At 40.5% G+C, this 27,915-nt stretch overlaps 1 protein-coding gene across 1 annotated transcript; it reads left to right on the forward strand.

Annotated features, from left to right (window-relative positions):
* Window positions 1-2,584: 2,584 nt before the first annotated feature.
* On the forward strand, window positions 2,585-23,755 carry LOC108936013 (periostin-like). The gene is made up of 24 exons (XM_018755043.2): window positions 2,585-2,789; window positions 3,556-3,654; window positions 7,993-8,057; window positions 8,395-8,552; window positions 9,430-9,594; window positions 9,774-9,920; window positions 10,232-10,373; window positions 12,110-12,322; window positions 12,651-12,785; window positions 13,295-13,443; window positions 13,724-13,860; window positions 14,061-14,191; window positions 14,353-14,483; window positions 15,586-15,688; window positions 16,043-16,110; window positions 16,285-16,330; window positions 16,476-16,544; window positions 18,814-19,044; window positions 19,751-19,831; window positions 20,579-20,677; window positions 22,009-22,068; window positions 22,157-22,243; window positions 23,018-23,050; window positions 23,225-23,755. The coding sequence occupies exons 1-24, from the start codon at window positions 2,587-2,589 to the stop codon at window positions 23,278-23,280; spliced, it is 2,808 nt and encodes a 935-aa protein (XP_018610559.2). The 5' UTR covers window positions 2,585-2,586; the 3' UTR covers window positions 23,281-23,755.
* The last annotated feature ends 4,160 nt before the right edge of the window (window positions 23,756-27,915 follow it).

Here is a 27,915-nt window from a genome sequence, read left to right on the forward strand (position 1 = left end):
TGTGTGAGGTAATTAAATGGCTGTTTTAATTGCATGTGATTGACTCAGGTCAGGATTAGTTCATTGCTCCACACGCAAGTTCTTCATTTATAAAATAGACAGCAGGACTGCCAAACAGCCCTCATAGGTGAGCTCTGCTGGAGATCCCATTGAGCTGAATTTTGAATGAGGGTTTTTTGCGAATGTGGGGTTGATCGCTCCAGCACAGAGATTTGAAAGAAGAAGCTGGTAAGACATTAAATACAGCTGTAGGCCTTTCGGTGTCAGCCTTGTGTAACAAAGCACAGGGCAGCTTCCACGGCAAATCAAACATGTAACGTGGAAAAAAATTCTGATTACGAATGCACAAAATGTAAAAAATAAATGGCCAAGATGGAAAATAAAATTCACTTTGACCTTGGCTTATTAGTTTTTTAGTCTGATTCAATTTTTATTGAAGACTGACCATGTTCTCAGAGACTGGTGGCCAGGATTCACTAAGCCTTGCAGTTTTTTTTCACCTGCTTACTTTAGGGGGTCTCCTGGTCACAGCTTGGTAGTCAGTTGGTGAGGTCCGTTGTTTCCAAAGTTACAAATTTTTCTTTTATTTATTTTTGATCCTGCTCCAGCTCTCCTTGAATTAAGTGTGGGGGGGGGGGGACTTTTTTTATTATACAGATGACCCATATCCTGCTCCATGAGCTTCATGTCACTAAGTTAATTATGGGGTTGACAGTTACAATTACAGCTCAAAAATCTTCAAGGCTTTTAAAGCCCTGGGATATATAAGCAAAGACCCAGATGACATTTCATACTAAAACCTTGCCAGAGTGCTGTAGAAATGTTGAGCCATCATTAGGGATGTTCCAAGCAAAGAGCATGCATATCAGCCAGCCTCACTCAGTTTTAGAATTTAAAGTACACGTTCACGATGAAGCACATGCCGTTGAGTTTACAATACTTCAAATCAGAGAACGAGGTGTGTAATGTGAAGTTTGAAGGAAACTGCAATCTGTTTTCAACATGTTTTACCTAACGCGGGCTGTACAGTTGCAGATGGAGAGGAAAATCTGACTCACTGGAAAATCAAGACAGGAATGGAAGTAAAGGAGAAGAGTTTAAACAATGGAGGTTTGACATGGAGAGGTGTATGTCAGAAGAGACCTTTTCAAAAGGTGTTTCCTGTTGGATCTGTTACAGATACATTTTCCAGCTGTGTGATGTAGTGCAGCCTTCTACAATTCTCCATTAGTTTATTTATGCCATTATATAAGTTGAGTTGGTTGTGAAGGTTAGGAGTTTTTAGGGGGACAAAGAATTAAGAGCACAGTAACAATACCCTCATTCTCCACTGTTCTCCCAAACTGAATTGAAAGGTGGTCTTCATATTTCACCTTTGTCTTGTCTAACATTTAGATTTACTTTTACGATTACATTTTTTTACGTAGTAGACACTTTTCTCCAAAGCAACTTCCAGTGAACACTATGTAGTGTTATCAGCCCACACACCTTATTCACCAAGGTGATTTACACTGCTAGATAGACTACTTACACTGGGTCACTCATCCATACATCAGTGGAACACATTCTGTGTCGCTCACACACTAAGGATGAACATGAACAGCATGCATTTGAACCGTGGGAGGAAACCCACACAGACATGGGGAGAATACATGCTAGAGTCTTCAGAACAAGAGTGGAAAAGGGTATTCTGTTTCCCATCAAGGGCCAGGAACTTGTTTATCAGTTATAGGTTCAAACCAACAGGGTCCAGTTGTGCCTCTTTGGGATGCAGAAAGGAGAAAGAGGACAAGTTGGTATTTTAGCTGTAATGTGCTCTTGCTTTTGATCATGTTCAGGAGCAATAGCTGTTCAACTGCTCCAAGGGGGTGCTGTTGGTTCTGCCACTAGGGGGAGCACTGTGCTAAGTGATTGGTCACATGGCCTGTTCCAGTAAAGCACAGTGCCTCTCTGTACCTGCCCCCACCCCAGCCCAGCCCACCCTCACCCAAGTCCACCTCTGCTGCTTTGTTTAAATCTGACTTTGCGGCCAAGAAAGTGACACAACTTATAGGCACTTCTGGAGACCACTTGCCTCAAAAGCACTTCCATCTGTTCTGGTTCTGGACCGGTATCTGAATTTCAGCTGGCAGAGACTCTTTCCACATTCACTAAAAGTGTGAAACCCCTCAAACTGGAGAGTATCAGTTATGTTTGTTGTTACCAATGACAGTTAACAATAACGAAAAAATTTCTATACATTTTGTTGAGTTCTGTGAAGGTACCTGTACTGGCTGTGATGGTGAATTTACATGTTTTTTGTTCTCGTGTTGGTTTTCCCAGAAAGGATGTACAGAGAGTAGTTAACTGAAAAAAAGCTAACTGAGAAAAGGTTACCTGGTGCACCATTGAAAACGGCCAACCTGTCTGGCCATGTCACCCTCATACTCCCATTATACTGATACACTAAGGAAAGCTCTGCTAAAGGCACCCAGAATACACCTCAAGTGCCAGCAGTGGAGGCTGTCCTTGGAGCTCAGGGAGGGGTTGGTAGTGCAAAGAGTGGGTCGAGTCCCTACCTCGCTCTCCTCCTCTTGTTGAGAGAGCATGGTGGTATATAAGCCCCCTCTCCAGGGCTGGGTCCCATTTCTCCTGCTCATTGAGTGCGTGTCGCTTGGTGGGAGAGTGAGGATGGAGCTCCTGGTTGTGTCTCTCTCTGTACTGCTGACTCTCACCACCCCGGACTGGGTGGATGCCTCTGCTTACGACAAGATCGTATCTCACAGTCGCATTAGAGCAAAGGACAAAGGGTAAGGGTAATGGTAAATGTTCACGCCTGGGGCACTTGAATTAAAAGTGAAAGAGTGAACTTAGGACAGTTTTGTGATTTAAATGCAATCAGTGGTAATTAACAAATCTAAATTAGAAAAGATTGTTTAGCAATTTATAGATTTTAATTTGTGAGCTCTAGTCCTTAGGTTTAACAATATTTTGAGGGGGTTAGGTATTAAATCAATAAGAAAACTGAGTGAACTGTGCATTGGAAAAGACGGCATGAACTGACACTATGTATTAAGTTTAAGTGGTGATTTCTGCAGATAATTTGATATAGATCATGTTTTAATAGTGTTTATTCCTTTCAAGTTAACTGGTCTTTTGATCATGTACCTTAGTTTCAAGAAACCGTGGAGGAGCAGCCTTGACTTGAATCTTTGATGTATAGAGCTCTGCCAGAAATTAATTTCGTACCTTTCAAAACTGAACCAAACTCTGGAATTTTATTTAATTTTCTTTTTTCCTTTATTGGCCATGTGGTATTGTTTCATACAATTTTTGTTTAGTGAAAAGTTAAACTAGTTGATGTTATACTCTTAAGCACTGAAATTTTGTAATGAGAAATAATTACACTTTCTTAAAATGTAATAGTTTAAATGAAATTTCACAGGTGACTTAGGTCACACTATACTTGTGTTGTAGGTAACCCTGTGGATCCAGTGGATGATGCTCAGTGAAATAATTGAAATTTGCTTTAGCCAACCCATCCTCTCCAACATTCCCTGCCCTCCTCTTTTCTAGCCCCAATGTGTGTGCCCTCCAGCAAGTCATGGGCACCAAAAAGAAGTACTTCAGCACTTGCCGGAACTGGTACCACGGATCCATTTGTGGCAAGAAGGCGTAAGTGCACCTGGGGGTCATGCTTTCATGGGTCAAAGGTGTCCGAGTTGGGAGTGGCCAAATGAGTGGAAGGGATGCTATGCTGGCTTACCTTAGGGCATAATGTCATACACAACAGGCTTGTTGCTTGTTAGTACAGAGCCCAGCCTGGGGGTGGGTGATCATTTTTACTACAGGCATTGTGGCAGGGTTTGACAATAGCACTGATAGTCTAAATCTGTGCACAGGACTTGGATGTGTAGCTATGGAAGGGCTGAATGCTTGTACTGCATATTCTATGTCAGGGGGAGAAATGGAGCGCCATGAACCACAGGTAGGCATGTGGCAGGGGTTCCTTGGATTTGTTGTTTCTGATGGGGAAAAAAGAATGGAGGCAGCTGGCAGCATAGGAGCTGAATATGGAGGCAAAAGTTTACCAAAGTGCTACATCCCTGTTGCTGAGCCCATGAACAAGGCTCTTAACCTGACCTGGTTTGGTGAAAATACCCAGCAGCAGAAGTCATGGAGGTGTTAGCTGTGTCAGTCATTCAAGGCATCAGTAAATAAAGTGAAAAATACAGTAAAATAGTCAGAGAGTGAAAGAAGTGATTGACAGATCAAAAAGGAGCTGTTTAAGACGGGAGTCATGGTTTCCACTGGAAGTCTGGCCTGTAGGCTTATAAAACAGGTCCCTGGAGAGCTGCCACCACCCACCCCCTCTCATACCTCCTTTTCCATAACACACTTCTTCTCCCCTTTAATAGTGCAGCTGTATGTTGCACTCCTTCCTTCATTTTCTTTCTCATTCCTCTCCTGGAGTCTGGTTAGCCCAGAACCCGAGGAGTGTGAGAAACGGAGTTTGAGAGATTTCACAAAAAGGGTAAAATTACATATTAGTTTAATGTTACTTTCAGAGCAAATGTGAAAATATTAGGACAAAAGATGGTGGTTTCTTGGTGATGACGGAGGCTGAAGTTGTGGTATTTACCAACTTCTGAAAATTATTGCGCTAGACAAGGTTGGAACCAAGGTGAACCACTGGGACACTGGTGTACTGGGTACGTGGGAGCTTCCTACTTCTTTTGTTGTGTGGGAAATGGGGGAGGAAGTTTTACTCCTCACACTGGTGATTCATGGGTTTCCTGTGTGGTGGAGTAGTGTCAGGGACCTCAATCAGCCTTCTCCTTCATGCGCGTTCTGCGATTCAGGCCTTGACCCCTCACTCTGCAGTCATATGAACTGCATATCTTTTCATTCTAGAATCTGTGAAGCTACACATGTTATTGCCAAAGCACTGTACAGCTTCTCTGTCCTTTAGCATGAGATGGAAAAGGAGGAAAAAAAATCCTTAAAGTACAGAGAGGTCAATCCATACATATTTCTACAATAAGTATAACAAGGGGGAGTGTCCAATGTTCAAGCAAGCCTAATGTGTCCTCCCATAATAGTACTCCACTGAGTATTATTAATAGTGTTTTTGGCCCCTACAATAGCTGAAAAGTGTTAAACCCCTGGTGCATACTTTAATGACCCTGCTGTAGAGGTCCACACTGAATCTTACACAACCCCCTACCACTCTCCAACCTTGTACCACAATGCTTTCTTTTTGTTTTTAAAGAGGAATAATAGAATATAGTAGCGGTGAACTGTGCCCCTTGGATGTCTCACAGTCTCCTTGGGACAGCCTGGCCAACTGCTGTTGAGCTTCACATATACATTTACATTTATTTGTTGGGCAGATGCTTTAATCCAAAGCAACGTACATTTCAGAAAACAATATAATGAGTGCATTAGATCTACAGAAGGAAAAATTTGGATGCAGGCATGTGATTCTAGAGTACAGTCAATTTGCCACATTCCAGCATATGAACCAGCATACATCACACAAGCTTCACCATCTGCACCCTCTCTTACCTGTGCTGAAACTAACAGTTGTGAAGACTGCTTTCCTCTCCTTTCTACATCCAAACATCTGGCCCCCAGGTCATTCCTCTACCACTCCCCACTCCAAGTTCCCTGTTTCAGGCACCTTGGCAACAAGCCACAGCTGTCATTCCCCCCAAACCCCTGTTTGCCACAGACAGGGTCCATGTGGAACTGGTTCCAGCCCACCCAAGGGGGATTGTCTTGCATAGGCAAGTTGCCCTCTTAGTCACCCAACCCCTCCCCAAGGCCCCTGGTTGCTGCCTCCCCCAGAATGGAAGGCTTTGGCCGCTCCCACAGGCAGCCACAGTCTTGCTGGATGATTTCCTTCTCCTCCACAGTGGGAGCATTGTTCTGAGGCCATGCAGGAAGTCTGCATAGTGGTGATGTTTGACCCAGTGCCTCCCAGCCCCAAATGCCCCTCCCTACTGTGTGAATATTGTTCATAAGGCAGGCTGTACGTGTGCTGGTAGATTGCTTCATTTCAACATCACACCTTCAGTTAAAATGTCAGCATTACTTTAATGCTCACTGGTAATTATGAGTACAGTAGATAATTACAACCCTGGTGATGAAGATGCAAATTAACAGAATGATTTCCTTCACTTTAGGGTTTGTTTTCATCCTTTCAACATTGTACAAAATTAAATTTTTCACAATGTGAGCTGGAGTTTTTGCAGTGTTCTTTACCTGGATAATTGGAGAAGGAATTTAGGTTAAGTATCATAAACAAGAAACCTCCTGGAACCTGTTCTGAAAACTTTTCATTCTGAAGTCCTAGTTCTCAGTGACTGCACCACCTGCAGCTATTCTACTAATATTCATTCATCCATTCGTTCAACTCATGCATTTCTCTATAGCAACTTAAAATGATTTACCCATTTATACAGATGGGTAATTTTAGAGGAGCAATCCAGAAAAAAAAAAGTATTAGGCTCAGGAAAGATGAGGCTCTTGTAGCAGAAGGCAACACAGATCTTAGCTTTCTTGATTCCCTGGTTTCAAACCTCCACTGCTCCTGAGCTCAGCACAAAGTCCTGGAAGACTGTGTTCTCCACACGTCTTTAAATATATACTGCAATGCTCCTTTCATTAAGAAAGTACTACATGAGGGAGTTATAAAACTTACACATACTCAGTAGACCCTTGACAAGTCTTTGGTTTCAAAAACCCTTTTCGCAGTCTAGAAATTGTCGCAACCTTTTAGCATTTCTTCAGCTTTGGAGCTGTTCACATAACTACGTTTGAAAAATGTTGCCTTTTGAAAAGCCTTGTTCACAACTATTTGCTGTTAATATGAAATAGTTGTTGCCAACAAACCTGTTGTGGGGGTGCATGTTCCGTGTGTGTATCTTTCTGTGTACCTTTCTCCACATCTTCTGCCATGTTCAAGCAACAAATGATCACTTTGTTGTGCTTAATACTTTCTCTACTTTCTGCTATTGTACCTTCAAATCTTCTATGAGTTTTTACAAGTATGTAAGTGTTGCTCACTCAGAAGATTGTGTTTTTTTTTGTCTATAAGATGTAAGGGGAGAAAAAGAAAACTAGCACTTCTGCTTGCTCAACCCTATACAGAGAGCTCCAAATATCTGTATGGTGTAACAGAAGTGTGGCTCACCTGAAAATGCATTGAACAGTTCTTCCTGTCTGTGTATGTAGTGTGAATAAATAAGTCCATCTGGAGACCACCCCACATCTTCCCTGTCTTTGTTAACCCCACTGGCATTCAGTGTCATTAAGTCAGTGGTGGCTTTGTTACCATATATGAGAGCCAGCTGTCTATTTGTGTTGGTGGAGAGTTTTTTTGTTTGTGTTTCTCATGATCTTCCTTGGTACACTAGGTGAATTCCTGTCTTTTTCTCCCTTTGTGTAGATGGAAGTTTTGAGCTGATCTTTCCCATTTCTGGCTCAAAGATTGCTGAGAAAAATTAATAAGAGCTACAAAGTTAAGTCAAAAAAATTGGCCTTCATATGGCACCATTCAGATTATCTGTTTTGCTGTTGGACAATTTTGGCATTAATTCCAGTGTTTGGATTTCCCCTTCAACTCCTTGCCTCCTTCACCCCAGCAATTCTTAGACATCAAATTCTTCCTGTCCGCATGTAAGAAGTTTTCTTCCCAAACACCAGACAAAAATAATTTCCTCTTTACACCCATGTGACTGGCCTAAGAGCAGAAACCTATGAGTGAGGGCAGTCACCAAGACCAAGCGCACTGGAGTGCTTACAGTCAATGGAAACCCAGTTCTAGCTATTGGTGGTTTTCCTTCAGGAAGTCTCAAAGTGATTGAGTAGTTTGGATGTATAAACAGCAAAAAACTCGCTGTGTCTGTACAGCCTACCTCACTACAATGGTGAGATTGTCATAGCTTCAAGGTAAGGGTTTGCACTGAGGCAGGTAATAAACACCTTCAACTCTGATTTTGCTTGCAGAACTGTCCTGTACGAGTGTTGCCCAGGATATATGAAGCTGGATGGCATGCCAGGTTGCCCTGCTGGTCTGTATCTCTCCATAGTGGATTTTAACTACTGGGTAGCACATTAATGCACTAAACTTCACATGGCAACAGTCCAGGAAGGAGCAGTTAGTAATGAGCTGGACAACTAAATGGTCAGTGGCTATATCAACACTTTAAATCAGTGTATCTACATATCATAAACTTTGTTATGTTGCGTTAGTTAAAAGTGAATTATAGCAAAACACAGGGAGAGTGAAAGAACGGTTATTAGCAAGGGGAGGGGTTTTGGTTAGTATTGAAAGGATGCAAGAAATAGAAATCACACCAGCTGCTGCTTTCTCATAGTAACAAATTAACAAACCCCTTTTATCTCCAGTGGCTCCTATTGACCACATTTATGGCACCCTGGGTCTCCTGAAGGCCACGACCACCCAGCAGTATGCGGACATGTCCAAACTGAAGAAGGAGATTGAGGGCTCTGGGTCATATACCATGTTTGCCCCTAGCAATGAGGCATGGGATCTCTTGGACCGTGTAAGTAGAGCGGCAAAACAATCATTTAAGTCACAATATATATGTTTGATTATGCACTTTCCATAGAAATATACAGTGTTGTGACAGAAATCTGATACACTTAGTGTTGTGGACAACAACATTAACAATAATAATACAGTATTACATGTTCAATGGAATTTCAGATAGTTGCTATATTGCTGCAGATTAGAACTGTAATGAAGTCAACTGACTTACATGCAAGGTTGAGTGGCGTTCAGTTTTGGAATTTGGGAAGTCAAGTCACATGTATCACTGAAGGCCACTTTTTGAGTCTTTTTCATATGGCTGCACAAGATAGCAGTTTGAAGTGTATAATTGCTTTTCAACATCACTAAGTCTGACAGTAATTTTCCACCAAGACACAAGTGATGAGGTCTCACTTCACTTCAGCCCAGTTAAAAGATTCTACTGTTATGATGGAGAAAAAAATGGTGGGATAAAAAAGTGTTTCCAAGGTTATAATCAATGTTGCAGGAGACTTCAATTCTAAAAGTAGATTAGAAAGCATCTCTATTCCATAAATTCTTTTGTTTTTGTAATAAAGAAAAACCTATCACATCAGTGACTCAAATCAGATTTTTTAAAGTTGAGTGCATGTTTTGCCTTTGGGGACCTTTTGGGCTCGGTTCATTACAACTGTGTGACAGATAAAATGGCTTCAAGATGAAATGCTGCATGGATTGTAGAACTGTAATCAGAACCTGGGTTCTATTGGTATTTTAAATTCCTCCATTCTAAATAACAATAACTAACTGATTGAAAATAAAAGCTAGATTTATGTTGGAACAATCCATAGATCATTGTTTACATTTGAGAACATTTAGTTTTGTACAAAATCTTGTGTTATGCTGGGCAGGTGGTGAGAAATGCTCTGGTGAGCAACGTAAACATCGAGCTGTATAACGCCCTTCACTATCACATGGTCAACCGACGACTCGTCACCAAGGACCTAAAGAATGGCCTGAAAGTCACGTCCATGTACAATGATCTGGGCCTGCACATCAACCACTACTCCAATGGGGTACGTTGCGAATATGGCCTGGGAGTGGATTCACAATAACAGTTTTTAGGATTATTACAAATCTCACTGCAAATATTTGTAATATATTTGAAAATATTTAATGTCCAGTGAATGTCTCCAGTTTTCAATTAAAGTTGGCTGACATCCACACAATGGGGGTCCTCTTTCCAACCTCATAGGTTGTGACTGTGAACTGTGCAAGGATCATCCATGCAAACCAAGTGGCCACCAATGGAGTGGTGCACATTATTGATCGCGTAATTTCTTCCGTGAGCAGTACCATCAAGGATGCTATTGAAGTCAATGATGACCTCTCGTCCCTGAACGTAAGTACCATTGAAAAGTACCATAGATTGTAAAATAATTTTATATGTCTATATAGAATAGATTTTATATTAATTTTCAAGAGGTGTTACAGCAAAAGAGCTGATAAAATGATGGTTCATAGAGGTATGCCTGTATATACTGTATCTATGTATATACAGTATAATTATCATATAATAATCTTCCTACTATTGTTGCTTACTTAGAAGACATTTATTTCTATGAAACTGAGCCACCCACAGGATTACTCTGTGTGATGTGTGATAAACTTGATATGTGGTGTCCAGTGATGTCAAGCTCCTCTTTTCTCCAGGCTGTTGCCGTGACATCGGGTCTGCTGGAGAAGCTGGGGGAGCCAGGCCACTTTACTCTGTTTGCACCGACCAATGACGCATTTAAGAAGGTGGACCGGGATGTTCTTGAGAGGCTCATGGACAACAAGGTCGTTCTGCAAGGTAACAACAGCTAAAATAACAAAAAGAGTGAAATTCAGTGTTTGTGATGCTGTCAGGCAGAAAACAGGCTATCATTGGGGTGAAACAGAAAAGGTTCAGAGAAAAATTCAAGCGTACACCTCCAAGACAAACCTAGACAGAGGCCCTGGAAAGCATTTGCTTGGCCCTATGTGAGGTGCTGAGCAGTGAGGGTGGAACTTCAAATGACAAAGAGCAGGAGTTATGCTCTGTCTGGCTGATTTGTTAATGGTCCACATGCTCCAGGCAGACAGAAATGCTGTTCCCCAATACTTTTAATGGCAAATTCTTAGACGGTCAGTAAACTATTTGCTGACCACATTGGTTTGGGGGTCCAAAGCCAAGAAGCCATAAGGGGCTAAGTGCAGTGACTGCATATAAAGGAATAGTCTGGACAAGGAAGACGCACGCACTGGTTACAGCAGATCCTCAGGAATTAATCTGATGTTTGCAAAATTGCAGTCACAGCAAGGTTTTTGAGAGTGACTCTCAAACTCTTTTATATTACACACTGGTTTACACTTATAGTGATAATGCTATTCTAAAATGACCAAGGGAAGGAACTTCTTGATGAGCTCTTCTCATCAACTGTAATGAAATTTTACGCCTTCTGAAAAAATATCAATTTCTTTTTTCTATTCCACTTAACATTCCATGGACAGGGGGTAATGTTACACCCAAAGTTTGATGAGCATTTGATTAAAAAGGCACAAAAAAAATCAATTTTGGTAAACTGGTGGCTTCATCAACAAAAACTACCTTTGTCCTGAGGTAAGCATGTGCTGTGCCAGTAATTATTGTTAGAAAGATTAGATGATGCTGACAGCAGCCTTGTTCCAAATTCATAAAGCCAGCTGCCAAACTCCCAAGGGCAGGACTGGTCGGATTTATCTCAGTTTCATTATAATCTGATACCTGTGTAAAAGTAAAGGCAATTCTAACTGGTTGCATAGTGTTTTCAAATGTTTGTATGTACTTTTGTATTTACAAAATACAAAAAATACAATTTATTTTTATAGAATGCATAAAAATAAAAATAAGGCATAATACAAATAAAAGGTTGGCTATACATGAAATTACTACAATGATCATGTAATTATTAAAGCTGTAAGTAATCCTACTGACGGGGGGACGGTGGCACGGTGGGTTGGACCGGGTCCTGCTCTCCAGTGGGTCTGGGGTTTGAGTCCCGCTTGGGGTGCCTTGCGATGGACTGGTGTTCCATCCTGGGCGTGTCCCCTCCCCCCCCCCCCCCCCAACCTTATGTCCTGTGTTGCTCCGGCTCCCCGCGACCCTGTATGGGACAAGCGGTGTCAGACTCTGTGTATGTGTAATCCTACTGACCATGGAGGAAAGGAAAAAAAAAGCTCCCAAACTGAAAGGCAAGGGAGGAAAAAAAAAAAACTCTCAGGGTCCCCGTGCCCGTGGCTGTCCACCCTTCCTGTGCATTCCAGAATTAAAAAAAGACATTTAAGTCCATTTATACATATTTCATTAATTTTTTCATCCATTCCTCTGAAATATGTGTATTACTGTATGTGTATGCTTGTTTCTGTGTCCTTTTTTAACTCTTGTATTTCGTTAACTTTGTATATATTTCTTTGTACGTGTATATGTATGCACGTATCTGTTAATATACGTGCAATTAGGTGTATTGTGCTTGTGTGTCAATATACCTGACTGTAGTGTTTTGTTTTTCTCTAACCTCTCTTCAACAGCTCTGATGAACTTCCACATCTTGAACTCAGTTCAGTGTTCCGAGGCCATCATGGCAGGCTCCTCCTATGAAACGCTGGAGGGCCACAACATTGAGATAGGCTGTGATGGTGAAAGCCTGACTATCAATGGTGTGAAAATGGTGCTGAAGAAGGACATTGTCACCACCAATGGTGTCATCCATCTCATTGACCAGGTGCTCATGCCTGACTCTGGTGAGTTTCAGATATTTGTTTATACCAAAATCTATCTTTATTCCAAGAATTATAGCTGCTGTGGCTAGGTTTTAGATTCAGATCAGTATTCAAAAATACAATATTATTTCACTCACCAGTATCGGATACCATGTATGAACTGATTACTTAAATCCCACTTTCATGACAGTGACAATTATGAATTAATAGTGGTAGTCTGAACCTGAACATGGTTACCAGAATGTGTACGATGCCAAATTTGAAGAATGGTTCACTGTGGGCTTCGTAAACGAGTCACCACATTATCAGACAGTTATTGTGTTTGTCTTTCCTATTCCTTGCAATTCAGCGAAGCAGGTTGTGGAGTTGATCGGCAAGTCACAGAGCACCTTCGGCGACATGATCTCAGAATTGGGCCTGGCAGCAGCCATGAGGCCAGAGCTTGAGTACACGCTCTTGGCCCCATTCAATGGAGCTTTCACTGGTGAGGTCATTTAATATCCGAACATGTGACCTATTTCAGTCCGATTTGCCATGGCATGCGGGATAACTTATTAGCTCAGAGGCAGTGCAGTGAAGGGTGTTGTGGAAAGCCAAGTATTACTATAATGTGCTTTCTCAAACCTCAGTCAGAATAAAAAGGCAATAAGAAAACTATAAATGGACTCTGTTACATTAGGCAGTCTGTTCAAGGAAGAATTTCATTTGTTCTTTCCAGCCAATGGGCTATGGAAACTGATCAAAGCTGAGCTGCAGTGGGTTGTCTGTTATGTAGCTGTAGCTCTGGAACCTTATTGCAGGATTTTTTCTTTTACAACAAAATAGAGGAGCAGAAATTAAGGTGGGACTGGAAGAACAGGAGAGCTGTTTTGCTCATATGGGGAAACACATTATGTACAATCACCTGACATTGTCATTTCTTAGCTGCTAAAGAACAATTGATGTGTCATTGTTTATAACACTGAATACACTTGTTGTGTCACCTCTGTGTAGATGAGGTGATGACCATGGACGAGCGACTCCTTAAAGTCATCCTAGAGAATCACATTCTCAAAATGAAGGTTACCCTGGATCAGCTGTACGACGGGCAAATGCTGGAGACAGTTGGTGGGAAGTTCTTACGGGTGTTTGTCTACCGAACGGTGAGACAACCTGCCATCACTCTAAACCAAGACACGTTTCATTTATATCATGTCAAGTCAACAGCTTCATACAGGAAAACCAGGGCTACCTCTTCATCAGTGGTTGTGCTTTGTACTTAAAGTCATACATCTGCATCTATGTCTCTTTCTCCTAAGGTAACGCACAAATTGTATTTTCTATGAGATGTATGTTGCTTTGTAGAAAAGCATCTGCTACATGAATAAATGTAAATGTAAATGTTGTGGTGGATCATGTGCCCTTCTTGATCTCTCCCTATAGGCAGTTTGCATTGAGAATGCCTGCATGGTGAGAGGCAGCAAAGAGGGCAGCAATGGGGCCCTCCATCTCATGCAGACCCTTATTAGGCCTGCTGAAACCACTATCTATGAGATCCTTAAGGCTGATGGACGCTTCAAGTGAGGAGTTCTCTGAACAACATACCGAATAACATCACCAAGTGTTTAGCTTGTTGCAAGATCACAATTTTTCCTTCAAGCCTGCCTTATTTTAGTACAGACATTTCATTATATGAAGTTTATCTTGATAAACATTAATCTTGTTATACAAAATTGCTTAGGTGGTTGCTGTTTCAATAGTATTATGCTCTTTATTGTAGTGTGTTCCTATCCCTGATGGAAGCAGCAGAGCTGACAGATCTCCTCCGTAAGGAGGGCAGCTATACTTTGTTTGCTCCAACAGACGATGCATTTGAGGGACTGAGTGATGAGGACATTGCACTGCTGAAAAGTGAGTCTTCCATTTCTTTTTCTGTAAATATCTGTTGTTAAATTGTGTGTTCTAGTATTCTTGAACCAGAATCATTGTAAGGATAAATACAGGAAAACTGTCTGGAATGCTGATCTAAACCTCTTATAAATGCTACAGTAAATCCCTTGTGTCTTCTTTAGGTGACCTTGGTACCCTAAGGACCATTCTGTTGTACCACTTCAGCAACAGAACCTTCATTAATGGTGGCCTAGAAGGTGGAGTTACCAACCTGCTCAAATCCATCCTGGGGAAGAACCTACAAGTGCTATCGGTTGGTTTCCATGGATGTACACATTCTGTTTTCTTCTTCTCCTATTAGAAGTCATCATAAAGTAGTACACTGTTCATTTTTTTTTTATTGAGTCAAAGCTTTCATTCTCAGAGTCAGTTCTGTGGAAATGGGACAAAAGAAAAACCATAAATCAACCAGTCAACCACCAACCAGTGTATAATTCTCCTGGGAATAAACAGAATGTAACTTTAAAAATAAGACATCAGTGACCTCTAACTGCCCATAACTGTCCACTGACCTTTGTTGGAAATAACAAAAGGAAATAGGGGTCAGAACAGAGTTAAAAGTACTTCACTGCAATTAAAAGCACTGTTTAATATTTTTCATACATGTAGAGAGAATAGAGACAGCATGTCGTCTCATTCCTGGAGAAATATATTAACCTATATCTCTTTTTTTTGTTAGAAGAGATTCACTTTCCCAGGGCTATTCCTCAAGACTGTTCAAAGCAGAATGTGTAATTGTTTCAAAAGGGTTGAAGAAAATATGGACTGAGTAGATTGTGTGATACTGCAACATCTCATAAATAGACAATGGACTGAAACACACAGGGATTGTCTTTTTTTTTTTCTATTCCATGTTGCGAATACAATAGCTGATCTAGGGCATGAAGACGGTGTCAAAATTCAGACAACAGATAAAATTTGACTTCCTGTTGATTATCCTATCTCCTTTTTTCCTTCCTGGGGCGTTTTTGTCCAAGGATGTGAAACAAAAGTTTTTTGTTTTTTTGTGAAGGGTGGGTGTTTTTGAAATTGTGATTAGAGAAACCTTTCAGCCCAGTAGTCAGAGGTAATTTTGCAGCTGATGATGCTCACATGAACTGACCTTAAAGACTGGACTGAATTACAGGAAACTTGTTTCACCTTGATGGAATTTCAAGGCTTAATTTAGAACAGTCGATCGATTGCCATAGCAACCACTTCTGGAATCACCATATTGTTTTTCTTTCTCCTGAGTCACTGACATACTGTAAGTGTTAATTATAATTGCCTTTCGCTATGATGTTGCTATGCTTATTGTAAAGCATAATTATCATTAAGTGTTATTATTTTAATGAACTGTCCACTTTTTCATCCAGGTCAATAATAGCATCTTGGTGAATTCAATCAATGTCCCTGATAATGACCTGATGGCATCCAATGGAGTGATCCATACCATTAAAACCTTGCTGTACCCCGGAGGTGAGTCCAGGAGCTGTTTTTCAGCCCAGAGCAGTTTGAGTATTAGGAAACTTTGCCAGCTTATTTTGCAGTCAAGGGTTTTGCCAGCTGCCAAGAATATGTCAGGTTCGGATACCAGAGGAATTCATTTAAGCTTCTTCTACTGAACAATACTTTGTCAAGTTTCTTACCCTTCTATGTTTCATGGACCCACAGGATTTTCTGAAAAGTGCCCATTTTAGGCAAAAAATCAAACTGGCATGAGAAGTAGCTCATCATAGCGAGAAGCTGCTGTCATTTTCATCAGTACAGTACTGTTATAGGTTGTTATAGGTGGCTGAAAGGTCCCTCACCGCCTGTGCCGCTCTGTTATAGACCTGCCAGTTGGACGTGAGGATCTGCTGATGTTGTTGAAGAGGCTCATCAGATACATCCAAATCAAGGTGATGGATCCAGTTTTAAACTTCTGTGAAGCACTAATGAGGGTGACATTTTGTAGCTTTACTCCCACAGTGTGTACGAATTTAGCTTTCTAAACAAGTTGAATACATCACTGTGTTACACCTAAATGGGTGTAATTCCCACTAACTGTATTCTCCTTTCTTTTTTAAATCCAGTATGTCGCTGGATACACATATCAGGAGATTCCTCTCACCTTCATCAGTAAGTCATTATGGTCATTTAGTTACATTTAGTGTTTTTGGTTACTCTTCAGGCATCTGATGGGCAGTATTATTATTATTATTAAAGTAGTGACAGTAGTATAAGACCGTTGAGTTGACAGACATATATCTCTTTTTATCTTCAGAGACAACTATTACCAAAAAGATCATCACAGAGCCTGAGATCAAAACCATCACACAGGTGATTGAAACAGGTAAATAGACCAAGATACAAAAATGTAACTCAAGTGTAATATTATTAAGAATTATATGTATATAAATAGGGGGTGCGGTGGCGCAGTGGGTTGGACCGGGTCCTGCTCTCCGGTGGGTCTGGGGTTCGAGTCCCGCTTGGGGTGCCTTGCGACGGACTGGCGTCCCGTCCTGGGTGTGTCCCCTCCCCCCTCCGGCCTTACGCCCTGCGTTACCGGGTAGGCTCCGGTTCCCTGTGACCCTGTATGGGACAAGCGGTTCTGAAAATATGTGTGTGTGTATATAAATAAAAGTGAAATTTTGTTAATATAGGTTAATCATTTTACATTTTATCAATAAAGTTAGAAAATGTAATGTATGGTGACTTATCGAGGAAAAATTATTTCAACTGGTGCTGAATCTTTTGAAGAAACTGAAATACAGTTTAACTAGGACAGCACACACAGCTGTAACTGTATTTTATTTATAACAATGCAGAATTTAGACACAAATCTGAAACTGAAGGACACATTTCAGCCACAGGCCTTCATCATTTACATTTATTCACTTAGCACATGCTTTTCTCCAAAGTGACTTACAATGGATACTACATAGTGTTACTAGCCCACACACCTCATTCACCAAGGTGATTTACACTGCTAGATACACTACTTACAATGGGTCAGTCATCCATACATCAGCAGAACACACTCTTTCTGTCACTCATGCAGTATGGGTGAACCTGAACAGCATGTCTTTGGACTGTGGGAGGAAACCCACACAGACAAGGGGAGAACATGCAAACTCCACACAGGCTGAGCAGGGATTGAATCCACGTTCTCTCACACCACCCAGGTGCTGTGAGGCAGCAGCGCTACTCACTCTGCCACCGTGCCGCCATCAGCATATATAAACATTAGTAAGTACGTATACACACACACGGCACATAATTACATATAACAATAACTGCTGAATAATAGTTGGTGTATATTTAAACAGCTGAGTATACAAAGACCAACAATGACACTGACAATTGTTTATTTAGACTATTCAAAATAGATGACAAGGCAGCCGTTACAGTGCAGCATGTGATTGATTATTTTGGCTGTACAAGAAGGACGATGTGGTTTCAAAAATGGCACCAACTATGACAAAAAAAGAGAATCTGACCTCTGACAAGTAGGTCGTGAAAAAGAACTGCTACCGCCGGAAAAACATATACAACCCAAACAGCAGGAAATACATATACATCCCAAAAAGTGTATTGATTTAAGGTGAAATAGCAATAATCCAGGGTCCTGCTGAGCCAGTGTTTGGAAGGACCAAAGTAAAGTGATTTTTCTGTGCCATGGGCTTACAATAGACAGGGGCAGATAAGAACATATCACTTTCATTTTTCAAGACATGTAAATTGCTTTCCTGCTATTCTTTCCAAACAGATACATTCTCTCTAAGGTCTCAATGCACTTTTACTCACTCAGAGTTGTACGTTGCTTTGGAGAAAAGCATTTCTTCACTGGGCAAAAGAATCACATGGACTGTTTGGCCAGTTCAATTTTCATACTGATTGTTTATCCAAATAAATAAAATATTTGAAAGGTATGATTTATGGTTTCATGTTGAAGCTGTAATTAATTACATTGTTCCTGTTCCCACATCTTGTGTAAGAAACCATAGTTGTTAGAATGGAAGGAAGCAAACATCTTCACACTTAGGAACAGAAGAGCATTATAGGGCCTAAAATATAAAATATCTCAAGATTAGTATTTCAGCAGAACCTTTAGTTGTTGGTATTATTATTATTATTCAAACATGATTTACATACTATGTTAAAAGAGGCTGGAAACCTTTGCAAGCACAAGGCCCTGCAAGCTGAGGTCAGTAGAATATATAATGAATGTATAAATATTATAATAATAATAATAAGAAGAAGAAGAAGAAGGCGAAGAAAGCGGCACTAATCTCAAACAGTGATTTCAAGCTTTTCCCCATGCTGCTAGTTACATTTTGGCATCTGTGTCTTTTTAGCACCAGTGAATGATTCACATACAGAACTGTTCCTGCAAACAGATTCCTGGCCTATGAAACAGCTGCAAGTTTACAGTAAAACTCTGAAACTGGACTGATTGTATCAAAAGACACATTTCCTTCTTGAAAGACAACTTTTGCTCCTTTCACTTATGACTAAGACTGTGCCTGTGTGATTCTGCATCCTTGCACTGTCTGTATCCCATTGCAACCACAGTATTTTCATAGATATGGCTTTTAATAAGCTTTTTGGTTCTTTTCCAGTGCCTGAAATTAAAAAAGTCACCAGAGTCATTGAGGGAGAGCCAACTATTGCAAAGGTTACCAGAGTGATTGAAGGTGAGCCTTCAATTACCAAGGTTACTCGAGTCATTGAAGGCGAGCCCTCTATCACCAAGGTTACCCAAGTCATTGAAGGCGAGCCCTCTATCACCAAGGTTACCCGAGTCATTGAAGGCGAGCCCTCTATCACCAAGGTTACCCGAGTCATTGAAGGTGAGCCTTCCATTACCAAGTTCACAAGTCATCCTTCTTCCAGCTAGGTCAGAAGAGTCATTGAAGGGGAACCCAACATCATAAAAATGACCAGTTAGTAAAAGCATTGTTCTCATCCTTTATAAAAGGATTAGTCATCAGGTTACCAGCCTGTCCATTTCCTGCGAATGTATTTCTAAAGCCTTCAACGGATAATATAACTATTTAGTCACAAAAGATTAAATATTTTCCTGAACTGCCTAGCTTGTTTGTAGTAATCAACAGCGGCTTGAGCATGTTGCTCCCAGCCCTCCTTGCCATTCTATATATTTGTTCTATTGTAGCACTAGATTCAATTACGCTACATTTACATTTATTCATTTCGCAGACGCTTTGTACATCTCTGAGAACAACACAAAAAGTGCATTACACCAACAGAAGGAGGAGATCTAGATGCAGACATGTGCTCTCAAGTACAGTCAATTTGCCACATACCACCATATAAATCAAAAAAACATTACATGAGAAGCTGCATATAGGTATTTTCTTTAATTATTAGACAGCTCACAGTACAATCAATCAACAAATCAAGTAATAATCAAGCTTTATATTAGATCAGTGACCTATTGTGTAGAAGGATGTGTTAGCTGGTGAAACTGGAAGTCCCTAAAGAGAGCTATGGAAGCACCTTCTGTAGTTTACTGTGCTGATATCTCTCTCTCGCCAGGTCCTCAGTATACAATTACTAGCACGTCTTCTGATGGGGAGCTGGAAGTGGATAGTGAGATAAAGAAGATATTGCAAGAAGGTCAGTGGTAACTAACAGAACATGGTAAAATAAGTACTTCCTCATTAATTTTACTAATACCTGCATCTGGCAAACACTTGCTGCTAATATACCACTAAAGCTAAATATGTTTTGCACTCTGCTGATAATTCCAAATTAGGGTAATGACTAGTAACACTGATGCCTTGTTTTTTGTGAAAGTGTAAGGGCCCTATTGAGCTCTTAAGCAGTCAGATTTCCAAGAAATAGCCATTTATTTGTTTAAAGGGTTGTTGTTAATGTATCTACTGAATGTATATTTCACATGTTCAAAGTTTTACTTTTGGAGGCATTATGTGTTCCAAGTATGGAAAGGCATAAAAAATGTTTGACCTTGCCTAGAATTGAGTGTTAACAAAGCTGTGAATACTGCCATTGAATACACAAACTTTTTCAAGCTGTGTATTAAACATGGCTTCTGTATTTTTGCAAAGCGGTTGTTTAAGTTTCAAGAATTTCATTCAGTCTGGAAGAATTGAAAGTACAGCCTTGGTGTCTGAGTTTCTTCAAGATCTGCTCCAAAGATTTTTGTGGCTTTCTCATGTTTCACTAATTTAACATTTTATTTATCAAAATGTCACTTTAGGGTTCAAGAGACGCTTTCCGTATAAACTGAATTGTACGTGTAGAAGTAGATAAATTGAGCAGCTTTTTGAGGCTAGGTGGTTTCAAGTCTTATCCAGCAAAAGGTCAATACCTGTTGTGTCTCTGTCAATGTCATTCTGGCAGATGTTTCCAATGTCAAGAAAATTCTTGAAGGCAATGTACATATACTGCAGGAGGAGGAGATCAAACGAATCACTGAGGGCAGTCAGCTGGGAACGGCAGGTTGGTGTGCCTGTGATTTGATCACTAATATTCCTTATTACATTTTTTCCCTACACTCTTTTGAGGACTGAATATGCAGCCAAGTCAAATGATTACTTTTTTGTACATTAGCAAAGAGAATACACTAATGCTGGTTGGAAAGGCTATTACATCTCATTGTGCATTCAGTATCATTCAAGCACTGAAACAAATGATTTTAAATATTACAAATTATATTAGTAAAATGGGGGTGCGCTGGTGCAGTGGGTTGGACCACAGTCCTGCTCTCCGGTGGGTCTGGGGTTCAAGTCCCTCTTGGGGTGCCTTGCGACGGACTGGCGTCCCGTCCTGGGTGTGGCCCCTCCCCCTCCGGCCTTGCGCCCTGTGTTACCGGGTGGGCTCCGGTTCCCCGCGACCCCGTATGGGACAAGCGGTTCTGAAAATGTGTGTGTGTGTGTGTATTCATAAAATCATGTGTCTTGATATGTCGGAAAATTTTATGTGAATGTTATTAACTCCATAATAATATGTATTTATAAGAACAGAAACGTATTACAATATGCAGATTTTTTCTGCATGGTAGGTAGGGCAATCAACGTTTGCTAGGACTTGGTAACAATCAGCTGCAACACTTCTTCCAATCAAATCAACAACAGTGTAATTTTTGAATGTTATGAATTAGTACAACATTTTAACATGTATTGAAAGTGATCACCAGGGAGGCAAGAGCATGTCTGCCAAAAATACATCAAGCTACATTTTAAATTTACAAACTCATTTGATGAAAAAGGTGGTAAGTTTAATATTTTTCCAGTTCATTTTGAAATTATTCTTTTTGCATTATTACGTGTGCAGTCTTGTGCTCTGTTTATGCTGAAAATCACGGTTTGTATAATAGGAAATGAAAACCATACAGTGGAACAGATCCCAGTGCAAACATGATGAAAAAAGAAAATGATCTTACACTTCCCTGTGTTACAAATGTTACAGTATGAACTTGCAGACAAATTCAGATGCTGTTAATTTTGCATACTGGAAGATGTGATTCTATGTGAACAACAATTTTCTATGCCTGCCTGGTTCACAGACTGTGCTGTGTTTTGGTAAATGTCTTCTTTATACTATATGTCTCTCTGTCATGGCCTGTTGATAAGCTCATGAAGAAAAGCCCTCTAAATGAACATTCACGTAAAGGTTTTATTTTACCAAATCTAAGAAATTGCAGTGATTATGCAACCACATATTCATACATAAAGAACAGTAGCTGTTAATATTTTGTAGTAGTTACATTTACATTAGGTGTGATCATATGTTTGTGTATTGTATCATACTTTGGTTTTGGGTTTCTGAAGGTGGAACAGGGTACACCAAGGTCACCCGGGTGATTCATGGAGAACCTCACATCATTGAAGGTACAGTTTTTCAAACTTGGACTCACTCACAAAACACAGTGCTTCCATATGTTTCTTCTGTGGAAAAGCTTTGTTCTCTTTATAATAGGTCCAGATTTCTCCAAGATCGCGAGCATCAGTGAAAACCCTGATTTGATCAAAGCTGAGTCAGAGAGAATTACCCACATCATCCAAGGTCAGAATCACAATGCAGAACTAGTTCCTCCAAATGCAGCAAAGAAATTTAAAGATGCCTGAGAATCGTAGTAACTGCTGTGAGAAAAACAGTTTCGCTGAAGGACTTGTTGCGTCTTTACAATGAACAAGAAAGAATGACTTGTTCACTATTTGTGAACAGGCCTGCTTCATGAAGTTCTGTGTGCTGTATTTAACAGCAGATAAAGAATGATTCAATACAGAGTAATAAGAATAGAGCTGGCTTTTAAGGAACATAAGTTCAAAGAGTTATTGTCTAACAAACTATAAAAATATTGAGGAGCCTTAAAAATGAAGGTAAAGAGTATATGTCACATTCTTGCATATGTGATATTAACAATGTGTGGGGGGAAATGGTACTTTGCCCATTTGTTAGAAACTTTGATAATCAATGTGGATTTCATATACTCTGCTACATAGCTGCTGTTTGTAGATGAGGGAAAAAGTAAGTCATACAAATATGATGTAAGAAATAGGCGATGACTAACAAGTGACTCAGGTTGCATTTTCAAATAGTGGTGATTTTACACAGGAAGTTTAGGGAGCACTTGCATTAACAAATGATCTTGACATTGTAAACCATGTGCTACCAGAATGATTTTGAGAAACTCTCCTCAGTTTAGTTTACTACGCAGCTCAGTAACCCGTCATAAGTAGGTCGCCTGTCAAATTAGGGAGCAGGCAACTGCTTTTTGTTTTTACATATTGTTTTTTAATTATGCTTTTTTTTTAACTGTCTTTTTTTTTATTACAGAGGGTGCAGTCAAAGGAACAAAAAGACCAGTTGGTAAATAATGATGATGATGATTATAATAATAATAATAGTAATAATAATAATAATAATAATAGCATTATTCTAAGAAGTTTTTTGTTGATTGTGACACACTCTTCAGTGCACAGGCCTTTACAACCTTACTATACACTATGTGTGGTTTGTCATACCCCCTTTCACTCTTTCTAGGTGGCATGAAGAGAAAAACCCGACTGGTCCGCCGTCACAAGAAGCCCAGGCAGTGACCTCCTAGAATGGTCAGGGGAAAATGAGGAACAAGATGTAGCCTTTACAGGCACAGAGTGCTATAAGAAGAAGGTTCAAAAATGCAAAAAATTTCAATGGATTCATTTGATTGAAACTTTTCTTTTGGAATCTGTAAAAGCCCACTATTAATTTTTAATGTAATACAGATTGAAATTATAAATGTATGTAAAGACTATACATTTCAAAAGTACAAGCAGAGCTGTCCATCGGGATTTTTGTTAAAAAATATACGCATACTGGGGAGCAGGTAGGGAACAGCTTGGAAATTTTACTTTTGCATGGTGACTTTTTGAGTCCGTTTTTGGTGCTCGCATTCAACATTTTGAATGTTTCTTTTTAAATCAAAATAAAAAGTGCTTTGTTTATGTCCAGATTCTAGTTGGCATCTCTGTAAATGATGTAACTCATCAGCAACACAAGTTTTAAACGCTTCCAATTTTGTACTTTCCCAGATGTTGTGTTTTCTGTTACTGTTTTCCCTATACAGGTTTGTCTTACCAGACAGAACATATGAATTCTGGAATCTTTTCCAATTTTGTGTTTTTTGCAGGGTTGTGTACATTGATGTATACAAAACTTTACAAATTTTTACCTTTTAAATCTGATGTTGAAAACAAGCGTTCAATAAAACATTTAAAATCACAAGACAAAGCTGGTATAAATCAGAAAACTTCGATTATAGCAATGTATTTATCATGAGGTTATGATTTAGTTATGTATATTCCATCATCCGAAAATTCATAAATTTTTAAGGTTAGGGTTTTTTGTAGTTTGACACATCTTTCAAATTTTATATGTCTCATGGCTGATTTCAGTCCTTACTAAGTAACATATAAAATGAACTGAATGTCCTATACTTGAAGATATTAGAAACTGGATTGGACAGCATAATTCTTAGCAGTTCAAGTTTCTGAAGAATTCTCAATGCTGCATAAATTTTAGATGCTTGTTTTCTTGCAAAGATGTTTTAACTGAAGGAACTTGAGTTTGACTTTTCATTGTGCCGACGGAGATTAGATGTCAGCTTAGATGAAGGAAATTCAAAAAATAACCAGTTTAGGTTTTTTTTTAACCCTATCCAGTTTGCCTCCGATCCTCAACACTTCTTTACAGATCTTTGGTTTGCCCAGATTGGTACTTCTGAGTCACAGCAGGCAATAGTCAACTGAAATTCAGTATTGTACAGTATATCATCCTCTTCTGATTAGTTACAATAACAAGCTGCAATTATCAAACTATTACAAGAGCCCCAATGTCATTCACAAAGCAGATTTGATTTTAAAATTGTTGGACTTTTTTTCTGATTGTAATGTACATTTTCATTTTGACATCACTCACTTGTCTTCTGAAGAGAATGGTTTAACAGTCTCCAAAAAATATAGCAAAAGTGCTCTGTAAAGTTATACATAAGTACTGGAAAGGCCAAGTAGGCTTCCTTGAACAGTTCAGGGGCATCCCCTCTTTTGCACATTATTATATATTAGACCGAAGATAAATCGACTAATTGGAGATACATGAAGGAAAGCGGTCAACCACTTGGTTTCTAGGTCTGTTTTTGACACTTGCAAAGATATGAAAAAATTTCTATTATTGAGAGAGTTGCTGCTGGCTTCTGGTATCCCTTTTTAATATTTGTGGTGAATAACTACCTATTACTTGTGTTTGATAGAGGGGGTGCGGTGGCGCAGTGGGTTGGACTGGGTCCTGCTCTCCGGTGGGTCTGGGGTTCGAGTCCCACTTGGGGTGCCTTGTGGTGGACTGGCATCCTGTCCTGGGTGTGTCCCCTCCCCTTCTGGCCTTACGCCCTATGTTGCTGGGTAGGCTCCGGTTCCCAGCGACCCCAAATGGGACAAGCGGTTCAGAAAGTGTGTGTGTGTGTGTGTGTGTGTGTATATATATATATATATACTTGTGTTTGACTGTCTAACCTTCATTCTGATTTAAGTTTCAGCATCCAGGATCACCTTGCCCTGTGGTGTTGGTCTTCCTTGCGAAGTCATGCTCTCTGAATTCAAGCCACTCTCAGAATCTGAAATCTCCCACCTCCTGATATCATACAGAGCCACCACCTGCTCATTAGATCCGATCTCATTGTCACTTCTACAGACCAACTCTCCACCTTCATCTCTAAGATTATCAACTCCTTGCTCTCCTCTGATTCCATCCCATCTGCCTTCAAAACTGCTCTTACTTCACTTCTGGTAAAGAAACCCTCTCTGGATCCTAACTCAGGCCAGTCTCACTCCTCTCTTGTCTGTCAAAAACTCTAGAATGGGCGGCCTGTGATCACCTATCTGAATTCCTTGCACGAAACCATCTCCTTGATGGATAGCAGTTGAGATTCAAAGTTGGTCACGCTACAGAGACAGCGTTCCTGACAGTGTCTGATGCTCTCCAGTCAGCTACAGCAGTCTTCCTGTCCTTGGTCCTCATCCTCCTTGACCTGTCTGCAGCATTCGATACTGTCAACCACCAGATTCTACTCTCCTCTCTTAGGTAGATTTGGATCAAAGGAATGGCACTAAGATGGCTTGAGTCCTACCTATCTGACAGATCCGGCAGGACTCCCACTGGTCTGGTAGGACTCCCATTCTTCTCCTCTGCCTCTTCCAACTGATGTCCCGCAGGGCTCAGTACTGGGTCCTTAGCTCTTCTCAATTTACACCCCCCACCATCTCGGCCTTCAAATACCACTGCTACGCTGATGATACCCAGCGCTTCCTCTCCTTTCCATCTGGACCATCAGACATTTCTGCGTGCATCGCTGCCTGCCTGTCGGACATTTCTGCATGGATGTCTGATCACCACCTACAACTCAGCCTCTCCAAAACAGATATCATATACCACTGGCCTGTCTTCCTGTCATGATCTCTTGATCAAACTGGACAACTCACTCATTTTGCCTACCTCCTCAGGTAAGAGTCTGGGAGTGATCGACTCAAGTCTGTCTTTCTCTCAGTACATTGAAGCCACAACCCGGACCTGCAGATACATCCGCGGGATCCATCCTTACGCCACAACAGACTCTGAGCAACTACTTGTCCAGGCCATAGTGACATCTCGTTTGGACTACTGCAACTCTCCCCTGTGTGGCCTTCCCACTACTGCCATCAAACCTCTACACCTGATACAAAATGCTGCTGCCCAAGTTGTGTTTGACTTGCTGAAGCATTTCCATGTATCTCCTCTACTAGTTTCTCTGCATTGGCTTTCTACAGCTGTCCAAATCAAAATTAAGACCCTGGTTATGGCCTACAAATGTATCAATAGAACTGCTCCTAGCTATCTACAAGACTTGATCATCCGCTACACCCCGACCAGATTGCTACACTCTTCCACATCCGCCCGCTTAGTGGACCCATACACAAAAGGTAAACCACAGAGGTTCTCGGTTCTGGCTCTATTGTGGTGGAATGACCTCCCCCTCTCACTCAAAACTGCTGAATCTTTGTCCAGATTTAAAAAGGGTTTTAAAACTCACCTCTTCCAGACTCACTTCACCTGTAATCTCCTAAGTTCATGTAAGGTGTAAATGTTCATGCACTAGAACTTTAAGATCATCCCCAGATACAGTAAACCTTTACACAGGTACTCCTGACATGTAACGTAAATGGTTATATGTAGCTTTAAAAAAATGACTAGGAAGGTGATCAGGAAGGTGATGAGGAATGGGGAGGATGTGGTAGTGCAGTGGGTTTGGCTGGGTACTGCTCTCTGGTGGGTCTGGGGTTCAAGTCCCCCTTGGGGTGTTTTGCAATGGACTGGCATCCTGTCCTGGGTGTGTCCCCTCCCACTCTAGCCTTACGCCCTATGTTGTTGGGTTAGGCTCTGGCTCCCTGCAACCCCAGAGGGGACAAGCAGTTTCAGATGATATGTGTGCGATCAGGAATCATCAATATTCTGATAAAGTTTTATGCAGTTACTCATGTGACAAACATTGGTGCATATGGTGGAAAGAAACAAACTGACTGTACTTAAGAATCGCATGTCTCCAACTATGTCTCTCTTTCTCCTAATGTAATGCACAAATTGTATTTTCTATGAGATGTACGTCACTGTGGAGAAAACCGTCTGCTAAATCAATAAATGTAATGAATGAATGTAAATGTAAATGTAAGTTTCTGTTATATTATCTTATGTGAACTGCTATTCTCTGGATATTTCATCCGCAGATTCTGATTGTAGTAATAGCAAAGGGAGGAGTACGGTTGACCTTAGAGGGATGCTCGGGGCAATTGTGAACTCTTCTGTGCGTGCATTTGATTGGATAGAAGCACAGACCTTGCTGGACCTTCCAGCACACATGTTATGTAAACAACCAACATTTTCTATATACTAATGAAAGAGGAGTCCAGCTTAGCATTTTCTAAGACTCAACAAAGAAGTTGTGGTAGGATCCCCCAGGCCCTAATTAAAGTGATATAAAATCCACTTTCCTGAACACATGATTAAAAGTGGTGGTATTCCACTCATACCATCTTCAGAAAGATCATGACTATGCTCAAGAGTCAAAATTTCCAATCATATTTTCCATCTCAAAAACAACTGGTTAAGCTCCAAGGAGTTGCATTGGTGCTCTGCTTGCAATGCCCTTGGCTCAGTTGTCCACTGCA

The sequence above is a fragment of the Scleropages formosus genome, chromosome 4 (genome assembly GCF_900964775.1).
Source record: "Scleropages formosus chromosome 4, fSclFor1.1, whole genome shotgun sequence".
Taxonomy (NCBI): Eukaryota; Metazoa; Chordata; class Actinopteri; order Osteoglossiformes; family Osteoglossidae; genus Scleropages; species Scleropages formosus.

Coding starts and splice junctions, on each gene's coding strand:
- LOC108936013 (XM_018755043.2), top strand. CDS start 2,587: ATGGTGGTATATAAGCCCCCTCTCCAGGGCTGGGTCCCATTTCTCCTG. Junction 9,595..9,773: donor TCAACCACTACTCCAATGGG/GTACGTTGCGAA, acceptor CCAACCTCATAG/GTTGTGACTGTGAACTGTGC. Junction 16,331..16,475: donor GATTCCTCTCACCTTCATCA/GTAAGTCATTAT, acceptor TTTTATCTTCAG/AGACAACTATTACCAAAAAG.